General features: G+C 45.2%; 1 protein-coding gene across 1 annotated transcript in view; it reads left to right on the top strand.

Annotated features, from left to right (window-relative positions):
• Positions 1 to 14,090, top strand: part of NOX4 (NADPH oxidase 4) — a gene marked incomplete at its 5' end in the record, with an annotated part of 138,434 nt that extends 124,344 nt beyond the window's left edge. The window contains one exon of the mRNA XM_083362136.1: positions 13,618 to 14,090. Coding sequence (XP_083218262.1) covers positions 13,618 to 13,738 — 121 coding nt within the window. The 3' untranslated portion in view covers positions 13,739 to 14,090. The remainder of the gene's footprint in view (positions 1 to 13,617) is intronic.
• Positions 14,091 to 19,035: the final 4,945 nt, after the last annotated feature.

The raw sequence follows: 19,035 nt of genomic DNA, 5'->3' as shown, positions 1-19,035 counted from the left end.
GAAGGAGCCCATCTTGAAGCATCCTGACCCGCAACGGCCGTTTGTCGTGGAGGCGGACGCCTCCGACATTGCCATTGGGGCCGTGTTACTCCAGGCAGCGACGCCCAACGGTACCCTTTTCCCTTGCGCGTATCACTCTCGGAAATTGAATCCCTCGGAGCGCAACTATACCATCTGGGAGAAGGAGCTGCTGGCCATCAAGGCGGCGTTCGAGGCTTGGAGGCATCATCTGGAGGGGGCACGGCATCAAATCGAGGTCCGGACGGACCACAAGAATCTGGAAAGCCTGCAGACCGCTCGGAATTTGAACCAACGCCAGATCCGGTGGTCCCTCTTCTTTGCGAGGTTTGACTTCCGGGTGCGGTACATACCAAGCGGGCACAACCAGAGAGCGGATGCTCTGTCCAGGAAGCCCGAGTACACCCGAGTGGAAGACAAGCTTCCGCCCAGGACAGTGATCCCCGTCGAGTCTTTTGCTGCGGTGCGGGAGCCGGTGGATATACGGGCTCGGATCCGGGAGGCGCAGCAGCAGGAGGCGTGGGTGGCTCAGCGGAAGGAAGAGGTGGGGCCAGATTCGCCTTGGTCGGTCACGGATGGACTCTTGTATTATCGTGACCGGCTCTATGTTCCAGGAGGGCCACTCAGGGGACTCGTCCTCAGCCAATGTCATGATAACCCGGCTGCGGGGCATTTTGGCCTGTTCAAGACTCTGAACCTGGTCTCCCGTACATTCTGGTGGCCCCGAGTCCGACACGATGTCCAGTCTTATGTCACCTCCTGCGTCCCATGCAGGCAGGCCAAGTCAGCGACAGGGGCCCCGCCTGGTTTACTGCAGCCTTTGCCAACGCCCAAGAGACCCTGGGGGGCTGTGTCCATGGACTTTCTGACGGATCTACCCCCATCCTCCGGCTTCACAACAGTGTTTGTTGTGGTGGACATGTTGACCAAGATGGCGCACTTCATCCCCTGTCGCGGCTTACCGTCAGCTCGCGCCACTAGTCGCATGTTCATCCAACAGGTGTTCCGGCTGCATGGCCTTCCCGATAGAGTCGTCTCCGATAGGGGGGGCCAGTTTACAGCCCGCTTCTGGCAGGAGTTGATGCGGGCGTTGGACATTAAGGTTTGCCTCTCGTCCGCGCATCATCCTCAGACCGACGGGGGTACCGAGAAGGTCATCGGCATCTTAGAGCAGTATCTGCGCTGCTACTTTAACCTGCAGCAGGACAATTGGGTGGACTATTTGGCCATAGCCGAGTTTGCCTTTAACAACTCGCAGCACACCTCCACGCAGATGACACCGTTCTTGGCCAACGTGGGTTATCACCCCCGGTTTTTCCCCCTTTCTCCCGTGGACTCACCGGAGCCGGCAGCGAACGAATTCATGGCGGAGTTACAGGCGATCCATCGGTTGGTGCGACGGCAGCTGGAGAAGGCCAAGGCCGACTACAAGAGGTTCGCCGATCGGTCGAGAAGGGATACGCCTCCATTATCGGTGGGGGATCGGGTCTGGCTGTCCACCAGGAACCTACCATCCACTCGGCCGGCGAGGAAGTTGGACCACCGTTACCTTGGACCGTTCCCAGTCGAGGCCGTCATCAACCCGGTCGCCTATCGTTTAACTCTGCCACATTCCCTGCGCGTGCACCCCGTCTTCCATCGGTCCTTGTTGGTCCCCGAACAACCGGCTTGTCCACTTCGCCAAGCGGAACCTCCCCCATCAGGACCTCGTGATGGCGACAGCACCCCCGAGTACGAGGTCGCCAGCATCAGGGATTCCCGCTGGCTGAAAGGTCGCTTCCAGTACCTGATCGAGTGGAAAGGGTACGGGCCGGAGGACTTCACATGGGAAGATGCGACCGCCGTTCATGCCCCTGCGTTGGTGACTGCTTTTCACGAACAGTTCCCATCCCGACCGCATCCGGATCGGCAGACCCGGGGGAAGGGCCCTGCGGTGCGGGATAGTGTTGTGACTCAGGGCCAGCCTGTGGGTCCGACAGCCGGCTCCGATGTATCGGATGACTCAGATGTGGGGGAGGAGGGAAACGAACCGGCTGATGATGATTTGGAGGCTTTGCAGAGTCCTCAGCCGGGGACCTCTTCTCAGCTGCGTGAGCCCGAGAGTGCGGAGGAAGATGACCCACAGCTGGCCCTGTTCAAGGACGCCCGACGCAGGAGGCAGTCGAGCAGGAACAAACAAAGAAAGGCTGTGAGACTCCTCGGGAGGAGGCACAGGGAGACCACGCCCTGAGCTCTCTATAAAAGGAGTGTTTGGGGAGGGGCGGGTTGCTGAAAGCAACTTTTCCGCTTGAGAAGACAAGCTCTTGTGTTTTTGTTAACTGCGTAATTAAATCTTGGCAGATGCCTTTTAGCCTTGGAAGCTCTCCAGTCTCTTCTTCTTAAATAGGGGTTTGCCTTTACAAGGCCAGAAGAGGGCTGGTTCAGAACACTATTGTCTAGAAATGCAATAATTTAGAAGCATTATCCACTCCAACTGTCCAGCCGTGAATTTGTAATTAATTGCATGTTGCGTTTCCCTTGCACCTAAATCTCAGAATGTGGCATGTGTGTCTGTGTGTCTGCGAGTGCAAGGAAAGACTGCAGTAGAGATGTTTTCTCAGTGGGACACTTATCAGCAAGGCTTTTCGTAGCACTTGGATAGCTGTTCAAGGTTGTTGGTGTTGACTCCAAACACAGCTGTAACAACTGAAACAAAGCAACCTAGAACTAAGGAGAAACTTCCTGACAGTCAGAACAATTAGCCAGTGGAACAACCTGCCTCCAGAAGCTGTGAATGCTCCAACACTGGAAGTTTTTAAGAAGAGACTGGACAGCCACTTGTCTGAAATGGTGTAGGGTTTCCTGCCTGAGCAGGGAGGTTGGACTAGATGACCTCCAAGGTCCCTTCCAACTTATTATTATTATTATTATTATTATTATTATTATTATTATTATTATTATTATTATTATTATTATTATCTGTGTTAGAGGCAGTAATTTATATAATATAACTGATAAAGAGATATTTTTTTTAACAAAGACACATTAGGGGAGGAAATATATACCTGTACAGGTAGTCCTCAACCTCTGACCATCGTTACACTAAACTTTCTGTCAATAAGTGAGATAGGTGTTGATTGAGCATTGCCCCATTTTATGACCTTTCTTGCCACAGTCATTAAGCGAATCACTGCACTTGTCACATTAGTCACATGGTTGTTAATGTGGCTTCCCCGTTGACTTTGCTTGGTCAATTTCGCAAGCTCACATGACTGTGATGATGCTGCAACTGTTATAAATATGAGCCAGTTGCCAAGCTTCCACATTATGATCACGTGACCACGGGGGATGCTGCAATGGTCGTAAGTGTGAGAAACAGACATAAGTCATTTTGTCCGGTGCTGCTGTAACTTGAAACAGTCACTGTTTAGAATGTAAGCATTATTTGCCTGTTGCCCCCAACAATCTGGGTCCTCATTTTATCGATCTGCGAAGGATGGAAGGCTGAGTCAACCTTGAGCCCCCTCAGGATTGAACTCCAGGCTGTGGGCAGAGTTTGCCTGCAATACTGCTTTCTAACCACTGTGCCACCATGGCTTCTTCCTTCTTTCCTTCCTTCCTTCCTTCCTTCCTTCCTTCCTTCCTTCCTTCCTTCCTTCCTTCCTTCCTTCCTTCCTTCCTTCCTACTTAGCAATAGCACTTAGACTTAGACTTACATGCTGCTTCACAGTGCTTTACAGCCCTCTCAAAGTGGTTTACACTCATCCTGTTGCCCCCAACAATCTGGGTCCTCATTTTATCGATCTGAGAAGGATGGAAGGCTGAGTCAGCCTTGACTCCCCACCCACCCCGGTCAGGATTGAACTCCAGGCTGTGGGTAAAGTTTACCTGAAATACTGCTTTCTAACCACTGTGCCACCAGGGTTCTGCTCCGCTGTGGCTGGGTTCCACCAGATGCTAAAAGAGGCAGCTAAATTAGCTTGCTGGAGAATTAAACACCTGGCCTTTTAAAAAAAGATTAGCATATTTTTAGCACGGTACAAATGTTTTTAGGCAGGAAATCATTCCATTGGATTTTTTTTTCATCCTGCTTAGTTTAGCTCTGTCAAGCAGAGGACTTGCCACCTACTGGCACCTACTTAGCTTGCACTGAACATTCTAGGGCAGTGACGGCGAACCTTTTAGAGACCGAGTGCCCAAACTGAAACCCAAAACCCACTTACGTATTGTCGGGTACTGGGTGGGCGTGGCCCATTGGGTGGGTGTGTCCCATTGGGTGAGCGTGACCCATGGGGTGGGCGTGGCTGCGGTGGTAACGGCAGACTGGGTGGGACTAAAAAGTTCAATCAATTCCAACTTTGCGAGATCTTTTTTTTCCTGCAAGAAGCTGAAATTTATTGATTGAACCTTTTTTTTTTTTTGCACACGGCGGTGGAGGCCTAAAGCGAAAAGGTTTTATAAAACCCAGCTGAAGGCCTAGGACTGAGGCGACGGTGCGCTTGCGCACAGAGAGGGCTCTGCATGCCACCTGTGGCACACGTACCATAGGTTCGCCAACACGGGTCTAGGCTTTGTCTGGCTTCCTTCCACCCTCTTTTTTGCAGCTCCACATCTGAATGGGTAACATCATGCTCATAGCCATCACCAAGGCTGTCATTTGCTCAGTTAAAATGTTGAGCGCCGTGAGGTTGAAAGCGAACTTCTCTTCCGCTGCTTTACAGTTCTCATTCGGAGAAGAACTACGTGGAAGATTTTGTGGCCGTGCCATTCTTCAGCAGCTGGTCTTGGGGCATTCAACACCAGAGAAAATTTGTGGCTTTCTTAAAGCTCTTGATGTTGCAGGAAAGCAAACAATGACCCTTCTCCCCCCCTCCCCCCAATATTGTGTCATCAGGGGCATTCAGCCCTCTTAGCTTCATGCTGAGAATTTTAATTTTAATTTTAACTGGGGTTTTTATTTGTTCAGGGATTGATATAATTTTTTTAATTGTTTTTAACTTTTGTATTTTTCGTTTTAATCACCCTGTAAACCGCCCTGAGTCCTTCGGGAAAGGGCGGTATATAAATATAATAAAATAAATAAATAAATAAATGCTAGTTTTGCTAGTTTTAGGGTCCGCACAGTTTTAGAGTGGGTTAATGAATGCAGCTACCCTATCTAATCTGTCTATATCTATATCCAGGGCTTTTTTTGTCATAGAATGCTCAGAACGGAGTTCCGGCACCTTTTTTGGATGGAACCCTGTAGGGTAGGCAAGGCGGGTTGTATGACATGTGTGAGTTCCGGCACCTTTTTCTTTTTAAAAAAAACCCACTGTCTATATCTATCTATCTATCTATTTAATCTGTCTATATCTCTATCTCTGTCTATCTATCTAATTATCTAATCTATCTCTGTCTGTTTATCTATCTATCTATCTGTCTGTCTATCTATATCTATCCGTGTCTATGTATCTATCTATCTATCCTATCTAATCTGTCTATATATATATATATCTATCTGTCTTTCTATCTTTATCTATATCTATCTATCTAATCTATCTCTATATCTATGTCTGTATCTGTCTAATCTATCTGTATATCTCTGTCTATCTGTCTTTCTATCTATCTATCTATCTATCTATCTATCTTTATCTCTATCTATCTATGTCTATCTATCTCTGTATCTATCTATCCTATCTAATCTATCTGTCTATATCTCTATCTAATCTATCTGTCTATATCTCTATCTATCTAATCTATCTGTCTATATTTCTGTCTGTCTGTCTGTCTGTCTGTCTGTCTGTCTGTCTGTCTCTATCTATCTATCTATCTATCTATCTATCTATCTATCTATCTATCTATCTATCATCTAACCAACTCACTTTTTTCAACCCTGTAATCCCTTAGTTCGAGGTAGAGTCTGGGGCAACTAGAACTGAGTGTTTACTGGCCAGTTGTCCTTCCTTACACCATGTAGAGTTCGCAACAGATATTTTTTCTTTGTACCCTAGGAGAGAAACATCTGCCACTGCTTAGGTTTGAACTCTCAACCTTCTCAGTGGAGGCGAGCATTTTCACCACTAGGCTACCAAGCCATTCATCTGTCTGTCTGTCTGTCTACCTACCTACCTACCTACCTTCCTACCCATTATCTATCTACCCATCCATCCATCCATCCGTGGATCCAGGAGTTGAATCCAAGAAGGATTTGGTTAAAGCTAGTGTCAATATGTTACAAAAAGAGATGATAGAGTGACACATAAGAGGGTGCTGCAACCATCATAAATACATGTCAGTTGCCAGCTATTAATGTGTCAACCCAAAAAAGATGTCTCTGCACCTGTTTTGTTATGAGAATCTCTTTCTCCTGAAGAACAAGGCTTCCAGGCTGTGGAGACAGATCAGGCATGAAAACTTTGAGTTATAAGCAAAAATTGCATGATAGAGCAAATGTTGTCTCGAGGTCATTAAGAAAAGATCACACCAAATGCATAACTGCTTTCGAACAAATGTGTAGGCTTGCCTCCAGAAGTTGTGATGCTCCATTACTGAGGTTTTCAAGAAGAGACTGGACAGCCGTTTGTCCAGAATGGTATAGGCAGTCCTCAACTTACGACCACAACTGAGCCCAATATTTGTGTTGTTAAGTGGGACATTTGTTAAGTAAGTTTTGCCCCACTTTATGAGTTTTCTTGACAGGGTTGTTAAGTGAATTACTGGAGTTGATAAGTTAGTAACCCGATTGTTAAGTGAGTTTGGCTTCCCCATTGACTTTGTAAGTCAGAAGGTCGCAAAACATGATCACATGACTCTGGGACACAGCAACGGTCATAAATATGAACCAGTTGCGAAGCATCTGAATTTTGATCACACGACCATGGGGATGTGGCAAAGGTTGTAACTGAAAAACAATAGTCACTTTTTCCAGTGCCAGTGAAACTTTGAATGATTTAACTGTTGTTAAGTCAAGGATTACCTGTGTAGGGTTTCCTGCTTGCTCAGGAGATTGGACTAGAACAGGGCTTTTCAACCAGTGGTACAGGTACCACCTGTGGTACATTTGCACCTGGCAGGTGGTACGTGACCATCCTAGAGAAGTGGTAGAGGGGAAGGAGTTGAACCGATGGCAGCACCGCACAAGCCAGAGCGAGAGACAGCTGGAGCTGCAGGGCTGTCAAGGCTCAGCGGAAGTGTCAGAATCAGCGCCAGGCTCCAGCTGGAGCTCTGCGCTGATCCTGGCACTTCTGCTGAGCCCAGAAGAAGCGCCGATCAGCTGGAAGGTTGCAGCATCTCCAGGGTCTTGTGATTTACATTCAGATGCTTGGCAACTGATTCATATTTATGATGGTCACAGTGTCCCAGGGTCATGTGAAATGACCAAAACCTGCTGCAACCACCCAGCAGACAGGGGGAATAAAAACAAAACACACCCCCACCCCACCCCCACTGTCAATCCTCAACAGAAATGCTCACAACAATGAAAACCTCAGACAGGAGGAAGAGCACCACCAGGCAGGCAGGCAGGCAGGTGTGTGGCTTGGGGGGAACTTTTTTCAATGCCGTTGTAACTTTGAACAGTCACTAAGCGAACTGTTGTAAGTCGAGGACTACCTGTACTTCATCACTTTTTTTTCTTTCTTTCTTTTTTTTTTTTGGTCATCAAGTTTTTGACACCTTGCTAGGCGACTGGTGGTACTCGGATGTCGCCGTATCCTAAAAGTGGTACAATGGGTGAAAAGGTTGAAAAGCCCCTGGACTAGAGGACCTCCAAGGTCCCTTCCAACACTATGATTCTATGTTCTATGACTGCAGATGTATGATTAATATAGCACTGCTGTGTACCTTGGGAAAAAAAGTTATGTCAATTATAATGATCTTCAGGTGAAGCTTAGCAACCCAAACAGGATTCTTAAGAGTTCATTAATCACTGTGTAAAACTAATCTAGAGAAGAGGTAACTGGTGCCATCTTAGAATCATCTTATTTCAAAATGACAGTAATGATTAGGAAGCGATAAGAACATCTGGCATTGATGCTGTCACCATGAAATGTTCCTGGCAACGTTAAAAGGATTATTAATTGTGACTCTCCCACAGGAGATTATGGGCATAAGACTTGTGGTCGGTCCTGTCAATCCAAGATCAGCCTCGTCAAGCGCCAGACCGATTTAATTAATTAGTCACCCAGAGGAACGCTGGAAGTCTAGACCCATCTAAGAGGGACAGATGCCAACAATTAATTTATCATCCCCCCAAAAAGATCTCTCGGGACTAGTTTTGTTATGAGGATTTCTTTCTCCCGCAGAACAAGGCGGTGGAGATAGATCAGGCACGAGAACTTTGAGCTATAAGCAATAGTTTTTCATAGCAACTGCTACGGAAAAAAGCAAATTCTTGAGGCCATTAAGAAGAGATCACCCCAAATATATAGCTGCTTTCAAACAAATATGTTGCATAGCCAAAGATGGAATGACGTGATTTAGGCAACCAAAGAAAATAATAGAGTTGGGGAGGATGAGCTGAGACCATTAAAATGATCAAGGGACTGCAGAAATTCTCTTCTAATTATCACTCCCTCCCTCTCTCTCTTTTCTCTCTCTCTCTCGATAGATGATAGGTGGAGAGAGAGAGAGAGAGAGAGAGAGAGAGAGAGAGAGAGATGATAGATAGATAGAGAGAGAGAGAGAGAGAGAGAGAGAGAGAGATAGAGAGATAGATAGATTAGATAGATATATAGAGATAGATAGATAGATAGGAAGATAGATAGAGAGAGAGAGAGAGAGAGAGAGAGAGAGAGAGAGAGAGATTAGATAGATATATAGAGATAGATAGATAGGAAGATAGATAGATAGATAGATAGATAGATAGATAGATAGATAGATAGATAGATAGAGAGATAGAGAGATAGAGAGAGAGATAGAGAGATTAGATAGATATATAGAGATAGATAGATAGGAAGATAGATAGATAGATAGATAGATGATAGATAGATAGATAGATAGAGAGATAGAGAGATAGAGAGATAGATAGATTAGATAGATAGATAGAGATAGATAGATAGGAACATAGATAGATTAGATAGATAGATAGATAGATAGATAGATAGATAGATAGATAGATAGATAGATAGATAGATAGATAGATTAGATAGATAGATAGATAGATTAGATAGATAGATAGATAGATAGATAGATAGATAGATAGATAGATAGATAGATAGATAGATAGATAGATAGATTAGATAGATAGATAGATAGATAGATAGATAGATAGATAGATAGATAGATAGATGATTAGATAGATAGATAGATAGATAGATAGATAGATAGATAGATAGATAGATAGATAGATAGATAGATAGATAGATAGATAGATATGACCGTTTGATCATCCACCTGGGTCAAGTGATCAAAATTCAGCCGCTTGGCAACTGACTCATAATTATGACCGTTGCAGTGTCCTGGGGTCACGCGATTCCCCTTTTGTGACTGTCAATGGGGTCACATGACTCCAGGACAAAGTCAAGGGCGATCCAGATTCACTTACTTAACAATTGCACTGACTCAAGTAACAACTGTGGCAAGAAAGGTCGTAACATGGGGCAAAACTTCACTTAACAAATTTCTCAGCAAATGTTAAGCTCAATTACGGTCATAAGTCTACCTGTGATACCTCTTTGACGGCTGTACTGATCACACAAATTCAAGCTTTATGAGTTTGGGGAGATGGGTGACTTCTCCCCTTGTCCCCGGCACAGGATAAAAATTCTGAAAAATGCAGGTTTTATTCCAAATCACATATGAAAATTGGAAAATGAATAAAACTTGGTCTGAGCCTGGATTCTATTCCCATGGTCAACTTCCCCCATAAGAATGTCACTATTTAAAACATTCTGTAACAGAAAGTATATTGGGGGAAAAAAACCTGTAGCAATTAGCATAACTCAGTATGGCTTTGCCGAAAACATAACTTGCCAGATGAATCTTATCTCAGGTTTTCATTCGATAACTTCTCTTCTCTTAAGAGAAGTTTGGAGAGGAATGCCATGAGGATCAGTCCTAGATCCTCTGTTCTTTAATAGTTTCATTTAAATTTCAGTGAAGAGGCAGAGGGACTGCTTATTAAATCTGCAATTGATTCAATTTGCAATTGATGGGGCGAGATAGTGAATATGCTAGAAGAAAGACAGAAAATTCAAATCAGTCTTGAAAGTAGCAGAATGAAAATTAATACAGAGCAATGCGAAGTTCTTTGCTTAGAAAGAGTTCCTTTTCGGAAACGGGGGGCTATAGAAATGTGTTTAATAAATGAACTCAGTGACTTTATATGGTTCTAAGATCTGATGGGGATATGCTATGAATCCTTCAAATTTAGCTGGCAATAAGAACACTCTTTTCCAACAACCCAAGAGACGGCTCTACACATGGACATCACCAGACGGTCAACACAGAAATCAGATTGACTATATGCTCTGCAGCCAAAGATGGAGAAGCTCTATACAGTCAGTAAAAACAAGACCAGGAGCTGACTGTGGCTCAGATCATGAGCTTCTCCTTGCAAAGTTTAAGCTTAAACTGAAGAAAGTAGGGAAAAGCACTAGGCCACTCAGGTATGAATTAAATCATATCCCTGTTGAATATACAGTAGAGGTGACAAATAGATTTAAGGAATTAGATCTGATAGACAGAGTGCCTGAAGAACTATGGACAGAGGTTCGCGACATTGTACAACAGGTAGCAACCAAAACCATCCCAAAGAAAAAGAAATGCAAGAAAGCAAAATGGCTGTCTGAGGAAGCTTTGCAAATAGCTGAGGAAAGGAGGGAAGCAAAAGGCAAGGGAGAAAAACATAGATATGCCCAATTGAATGCAGAATTCCAGAGAATAGCTAGAAGAGATAAGAATGCCTTCTTAAATGAACAGTGCAAAGAAATAGAAGAAAACAATAGAATAGGGAGGACCAGAGATCTTTTCAAGAAAATTGGAGAGATGAAGGGAACGTTTAATGCAAAAATGGGCATGATAAAGGACCAAAATGGCAGGGACCTAACAGAGGCAGAAGAGATTAAGAAGAGGTGGCAAAATTACACAGAAGAACTATACAAGAATGAGCTTAATGTCCCAGATAATCACAATGAGTTGGTCACTGACCTCGAGCCAGACATCCTAGAATGTGAAGTGAAGTGGGCCTTAGAAAAGCTGAGCAACAACAAAGCTAGTGGAGGTGACAGTATTCCAGCTGAGCTATTCAAAATCTTAAAAGACAGTGCAGTAAAAGTGCTACACTCAATTTGCCAGCAAATTTGGAAAACTCAACAGTGGCCACAGGATTGGAAAAGATCAGTTTACATTCCAATTCCAAAGAAAGGCAGTGCCAAAGAATGTTCAAACTATCGCACCATTGCACTCATTTCTCATGCTAGTAAAGTCATGCTTAAAATCCTACAAGCTAGACTTCAGCAGTATGTGGATCGAGAACTACCAGAAGTACAGGCAGGATTTCGAAGAGGCAGAGGAACTAGAGATCAAATTGCCAACATACGCTGGATCATGGAGAAAGCTAGGGAGTTCCAGAAAAACATCTACTTCTGCTTCATTGACTATGCTAAAGCCTTTGATTGTGTGGATCATAACAAACTGTGGCAAGTTCTTAAAGAGATGGGAGTACCAGACCATCTTATTTGTCTCTTGAGAAACCTATATGCGGGTCAAGAAGCAACAGTGAGAACTGGACACGGAACCACTGATTGGTTCAAAATTGGGAAAGGAGTCCGGCAAGGCTGTATACTGTCACCCTGCCTATTTAACTTATATGCAGAGCACATCATGAGAAAGGCAGGGCTAGATGAATCAAAAGTTGGAATTAAGATTGCCGGAAGAAATATCAACAACCTAAGATACGCAGATGATACCACTCTAATGGCAGAAAGTGAAGAAGAACTAAAGAGCCTCTTGTTGCGGGTGAAGAAGGAGAGTGCAAAACTTGGGTTGAAACTTAACATTAAGAAAACCAAGATCATGGCATCTGGCCCTCTCAATTCCTGGCAAATAGATGGGGAAGAAATGGAGGTAGTGACAGATTTTATTTTCCTGGGCTCCAAGATCACTGCAGATGGGGACTGTAGCCAAGAAATTAAAAGACGCTTGCTCCTGGGGAGGAAAGCCATGGCAAATCTAGACAGCACACTAAAAAGCAGAGACATCACCCTGTCAACAAAAGTGCGTATAGTCAAGGCTATGGTCTTCCCAGTTGCAATGTATGGCAGTGAAAGTTGGACCATAAGAAAGGCTGAGCGCCAAAGAATTGAGGCCTTTGAACTATGGTGCTGGAGAAGACTCCTGCGAGTCCCTTGGACTGCAAGGCGATCAAACCGGTCAGTCCTAGAGGAGATAAACCCTGACTGCTCTTTAGAAGGCCAGATCCTGAAGCTAAAACTCAAATACTTTGGCCACCTAATGAGAAGGAAGGACTCACTGGAGAAGAGCCTAATGCTGGGAAAGATCGAGGGCAATAGAAGAAGGGGACGACAGAGAATGAGGTGGCTGGATGGAGTCACTGAAGCTGTAGGCGTGAGCTTAAATGGACTCCAGAAGATGGTAGAGGACAGGAAGGCCTGGAGGAACATTGTCCATAGGGTCGCGATGGGTCGGACACGACTTCGCAGCTAACAACAACAACAAAGAACACACATTAGGATGCAGAAAGCAATGACTCGGGACAAGTTAGTAGATGCCCAGAGGTTTGATTCCAGAATAAGGAAGGGAAATAATATGCTGCTAACAAATGGAATTAAGCTTATTAAGTCAAAAGTAGACTATTACAACTAGTCCTCAACTTACAACTGTAATGGAGCTTGGAATTACAGTGGTAGGTCATTGCGGCCATTAAGTGGGTCACCAGTAACCTTTTATAGTCTTTATCTAGTTGGTGTTTTTTTTTGCTGGAAACCAGATGTAAACCCTGGAAACCAGCAAAAAAACCAACCCACAAAACCCAAAAGTCATTGTCACATGACTATGGGATGCTCCGAATGGCTGTAAATAGAAGCCAGTTGCCAAGAACTCAAAATGTGAGCATGTGACTACGTGCACGTGTCTTTGTCTGTGTCAATGTGTTCTAGCCGTCAGAACTTCAGGCTCAAAAAACCAGTTTCATTTATTGTTCCACACAGAATCTGGCCAAACTAAAGAAGATGATTTGTACCATAAAGCAGAGGTCCCCAAACTTTTGGGCACCAGGGACCGGTTCCGTGGAGAGAAGTATTTCCGCGGACCAGAGGGCATGTAGTTTTGTGTGCTGCCTGCATCTCATGGATGGGGCTTTGCTTGTTTGTGCAGACTGGTTGCTGGCATGCCGCGGTCCGATACCAGTCCACGGACCGTGGCTTGGGGACCCCTGCCATAAAGCATATACTCTGGGAACTCTTAGGGAGAAGCTGTCTTCACCCACTTTCTCCCATGCAAACTATCTAAAATGAGCTTCCTGTTGCTCCTCTCCCCCTTCTGGGAATCCAGACTATATTCCGCCACAACTGTTAGCTTTACAAGCCAACGAAGGGAAGGAGAAGGATGGGCACAGTGTTATTATTATTATTATTTTGCATTAATGAGTTTGATGATTTCTCTCCTTGGTCTCCCCAGGAAAACAGTTGGTGTTTTTTGCTGCGGTCCTCGTGGAATCTCCAAAGCCGTACACAAACAAAGCAATAGGCGCAATCCTTATGGGACAAGGTTTGAATACAACAAAGAATCATTTAGCTGAAAGCATCTGAGGCTTTCCAAGGACTGCTTGAAGATTTGAGCGCAATTTTTTTTGTTTTTGTTTTTTTATATATAAAAATCAACAGCTTTACTTTAACCACTTATACCAAAAGCCTGTCTTTTTTTTCCTTCCTGGCTTTTCTCCTTTTCCTGATAATTTATGACTATTTAAATCTGAAAAGCATAAAAAAATGAAATACACTCCTTCTGGATATGCAAAAAAAAAGAGAGAGAAAGAAAGAAAGCCAAGTTATTACAGGCTTTGACAATCTGCCCAAATTACACAAAGGCAATTAGAGATGGAGACTTGCTTCTTTGGCTGCTTTTTCAGAAGAATCTCTGGGACTTTTGAACTTTCCTCAAATCCCAGGAAATAACATTGGTTGATTGGACAGGAGACAGGAGTATGTAGTGGAAGTAAAATAATAATAAAATTCTTCCCTGTGCTGGCAGACGAATAAAGCAACTTGAAAAAGAAAGCCAAAACTGCTACAGATTCAATAGGAGAAAATAAAGAATTTCCAATATCTTCAGTCAATTTCAGTTAATTAGACAGGGATCAAAAGCCAACCAGAGGCTGCCAAAATGGCAGTGCCAGCTTAGACGAGGCGAAGGATTTGGAGAAACCACTGCCTTTACTTTCCAAATCCAATGTAAGTATCAGCATCGTAGGGGAGTGTAGTCCTCGATTTATTGCACTTCGTTTCGTGACCATTCGGAATTATAGCTGCAGTGAAAAAAGTGACGACCATTTTTCAGGCTTAAAACCGTCATGGCATCCCCACGGTCAAGTGATCAAAATTCAGACACTTGCCAACTGACTCATATTTATGACTGTGGCTGGGTCCCAGGGTCATGTGATCGCCTTTTGCCACCTGACAAAAGAAAGACGCTGCGACCCACTGTAAACGCATACCCGAATTTTGATCGCATGGTTGTCGGGATGCTACATTTGTAAATGTGATGGCCAGTCGCAAGTCACTTTTTTCAGTGCCGTCGTGGCTTCAAATGGTCGCTAAATGATTGGCCGTGCATCAAGGACTATCTGGTTATGACCCAGGTGGTCCAAGCAAGGCAGGCTTCTAGAGCAGCAGCCCCCAAACTTTTGGACACCAGGGACCAGTTCCATGTTTTTTCCGCGGACTGGAGGGAGCGTGGTTTTGCATCCTGCCTGCATCTCATGGATGGGGCTTCGCTTGTTCGTGCTGCCCCGTTTCTGGCATGCTGCGGCCTGGTGCTGGTCCACAGACTGGAAGTTGGGGACCCCTGCTCTAGAGAGTCCTTTATTATTCTCAATCAATGTTCCAGCCATTCCCCCTTCAACAACCATGCTACCCTGAAGGCAGCCACTCTCAGTCCCCCAAACAGCCCCTTTATTACAAATAAAGCCCACAAAGTAGGGGCACGCTCACAGGACAAGGCCCAGGGCTCCGAATCCAGTCCACCCAGCTGAGCGAGTCCACAAGGCAAGAGTCCAGGCACAAGACAAACAGCAGTCCTCGAGGCAAAGACAAGGTACAAAGCAAGTGGCAGTTCTAAAGGCGAAGCAAAGCAAAGGGCCAAAAAGAGTCCACAAGACAAGGGCGAGGTCCAAGACAAAAGGCAGAAAGCCATCCTCAAGGCAAGGCAAAGCAAAAGGCGAAAGCAGTCTTCAAAGCAAGGCAAGGCCAACGGCAACAGGCACGAGTCAAAAGTGGTGAGAGTGGAAACCAAAGCAAAGAATTGTTCCTGGAAGAGACTTAACTCCCCATGGCTTCTCCTTAAGTCAGTCCATTCCAGATGTTCCTTGTAAGGAGGGGCGGGGTGACCTTCTCCTGAGTAGCCTTGCCTACACTCCACTCTCCGTGCCCTTGGATGGAGTGGTGGAGGAAGCTGTTCCTCATCCGAGGGGATCTGCGGCCTTGTCAGCAGCCAATCCTTTGAAGGCAGGCAACTCTCTTGTTTGATTGACCACCTCCCCCAATGCCTGCAGGGCCTGGAATGACCTCCTCCTCAACTCCTGGCCTCTCCAAATATGCCAAGGGAGACGTGCCATCCCTGACAGACGGTCCTGGTGATATGCAGGTTCTGAGGTTTTGCTGGTAAAAAAATACAGGAAACCAGAAGTTGCCTTCAAGCTTTACATTTTTTATTCAACTGAACAAAAAGACGGGCTCCTCTAAATGAGAGCAGCCCCAAAAGACAAGAAATCTTTGTATTTATTCTTTTCTAGTTACATAAGCAAGCTATCCAGCAAAGCTGACACGCATATGATAAAGATTTCACCCAGTAAGTCTGGCACACTGTAGATAAGAGAGCAGAAGTAACAAACATGTTCCCTTCTGGGTGTTTCCCTATAGATATCGTATGTTCTTGGGTGGGTTAGGACATTGGGTATTTTCCTTGCTGGCCTTTCATGACCCTGCATCCAGGACTACGCAAGAGCCCAAAGACAGTAGTAGGGCCATCTGCACATTCACAATTGATATTTCCTATACTGTCCCCTGAGGGACGCGGTGGCTCAGTGGGTTAGGACGCTGAGCCTGTCGATCAGAAGGTCGGCAGTTTGGCGGGTTGAATCCCGAGTGCCACGTAACAGTGAGCGCCTGTTACTCATCCCAGCTTCTGCCAACCTAGCAGTTTGAAAGCACGTAAAAAATGCAAGTAGAAAAATAGGGACCACTACGGTGGGAAGGTAACAGCGTTCTGTGCGCCTTTGGCGTCCAGTCATGCAGGCCACATGATCACGGAGACATCCTCGGACAAGCGCTGGCTCTTCGGCTTTGAAACAGAGATGAGCACCGGCCCCTAGAGTCGGAAACCACTAGCACGCATGTGCGGGGGAACCTTTACCTTTATACTGTCCCCTAATTCTGGGTCAACACTGGTTCCAACTGCTCCGAACCGTGCTCCAATGGGGCCGTGACATACCTGTATTGTAGGCCTAGGAGTGGTGAGACCCAGATTCATTTCCCTGCTCAGCCATGGAAGATCCCTGGGTGACCCAGTCATTCTCTCTCTCAGCCCACCCTCTTTCATAGGACTGAGGTGGGGAACACTCGGAGAAAGACTCAGAACTGAAGAAGCTTCTTGGATGAGAAGTGAAATGTTTTCAAGGGGGAACCCCCCCCCCCGAAGAAAGTCAGTTGCCTTTTGGAAAAGCCCTTTTGGATGACCTGAGAATCTCCGCAGACACTCAGAGGGAAGAGGGAATGCCTTGAGCTTCTGAATGAAAAGATGGATGCAAATATTATGAGTGAATAAATAAATAAGGCGATGAAATGTACCCATATTTAAAACAAAGAAAAAGATCAGCTAGGATGTAGAAGGCAGGCAGTTTGCAAGAATATTACAAGACTCCATGGCATCCCTTCTTTGAGTCCAGCCTAACTTTATCAAGCGCAGCCTCTTCATATCCAACCTCACAACCTTTCTAAATAATCCATTCTCCAATCCTTTAACTTAATGCCTGAAATCCCCTCTCGGGAAGCATCGTAAGGTTAAGCCAATCAGTCCCACTTCAGTTCCAAGTGGAAATTCAACGACGGTCTGATTCACTTTGAGCAGCTTTGAGATGGAATTTTGAGAGAAAGATCCGTCCGTAAGGCATCTTCAGGAAGTCGCAAAACCGCAACTTTATCATTGGGGGAGGGGTGGCAAAATGAGCTGAAAATACAGGTAGGCCTCGCCTTATGGCCACAATCGAACCCAGAATTTCTGCTGCTAAGTAGGACAGGTGAGTTTTGCCCATTTTACGACCTGTCTTGCCACAGTTGTTAAGTGAATCACTGCAGTTCTTAAGTTAGCTACACGGTTGTTAAATGAATCCGGCTTCACCCCCTTGACTTTGCTTGTCAGAAGGTCACAAAAGATGACCACATGAGCCAAAGGACAATCGACATAAATACGAGCCAGCTGCCAAGTGTCTGAATTTTGATCACATGACCATGGGGATGCTGCAGTCTTCTTAGGTGTGAAAAACTGTCATAAGGCATTTTTTTTCTGTGCCACTGTAACTCGGAACAGTCACTAAATTTGTGTGTGTGTGTGTGTGTGTGTGTGTGTGTAGATCTTTGGTCATTCAGGTTTTTTCCCACATGGGAAAAAACCTGAATGACCAAAGATCTACATACAAACACCCGTGAAAACCTCAGAAAAAAAACACACACACACGTGTGTGTGTGTGTGTGATTTTTTTTTTTTGGCTTGCTAACAAAGAATAAAGGGAGACAGATATGATCATTTCCAACTGTCTCCCTTTATTCTTTGTTGTTGTTGTTAGTTGCGAAGTCGTGTCCGACCCATCGCGACCCTATGGACAATGTTCCTCCAGGCCTTCCTGTCCTCTACCATTCTTTCTTAGCAAGCCAAAAAAAAAAAATTACACAAATATGAGCTGTGGCCACTGCCTGTAGATGGCCTTGGGTTAGGCTGAAACAGGAAATAAGATTTGCCCCATGGGTTTTTCCCCGCGTAGAACTAAAGGTGTAGGAGCGACGTTTCGACAGAATCCCATCCGTCATCATCAGGCTGGTGGCTTCTGCTTCCTTCTTCTGGGAGAAGCATGTGGCTGTTTGTTCCTCTTTTTTAAACTGCCAGAGGGGGTGTGTTCTGTGGGTGGAGGTGTGCTCTGATTGGGTGGGGGATAAAGTGTGTTCTGATTGGGTGGGAGTGTGTTTTGAATGGTGGGTGTGTTCTGATTGGGTGGGGGTGTGTTTTGAGTGGATGGGCTGGTCTCAGCTGCCAGCTTTAGACACATAAAAGGAAAGGTTGTATAGCAGCTTCCAAATTGTTCAGAAAAGAGCCCACATTTGGGGGGGCGGGTGTCAACAAATGGAGGAAGGGTCATATTCTAATTTAAAAATAAAAACTTCAATAAGAAGTCTGCACCTTTTTTCCCCACTTGCTTTTCTAAGCTGAATGTTTGGCATGACATGGGAGGAAAAAAAACAGTGAGTCCCTTAAGGTGTGGCCTGTTAGAAGAGTTATATATTGAGGTTGCTGTAAACCAGGATTTGTACAGAGAACACTGGAGGAAAAATAGATGCATTAGCTCAGGAAATGGCAGGTGTTAGCCAAGGGACGGGGATCTGTGTAGTGGACAGTGAAAACCTGATTGAGATCACCAAGGGAGTAAGCAGGGAGTAATTATATTTCTGCATTCTTGCTGTCAAAGGAATAGTAAACACAAACCTCTAGCCTCAAATCTACACCTTTTGCTTGGTAACTTGCATGATGTCAGGAGAGGAGAGGAGAGTTTGAGAGGGGATGGAGTTGCAGCTAAGTAGTGTCATTGCACATTCTTCACACGGCAGAGGA

This window comes from Vipera ursinii (genome assembly GCF_947247035.1).
Source record: "Vipera ursinii genome assembly, chromosome: 4".
Classification (NCBI taxonomy): domain Eukaryota; kingdom Metazoa; phylum Chordata; class Lepidosauria; order Squamata; family Viperidae; genus Vipera; species Vipera ursinii.
The sequence above is the reverse complement of the archived record's forward strand: the minus strand, read 5'-3'. Positions and strand labels throughout refer to the sequence as shown.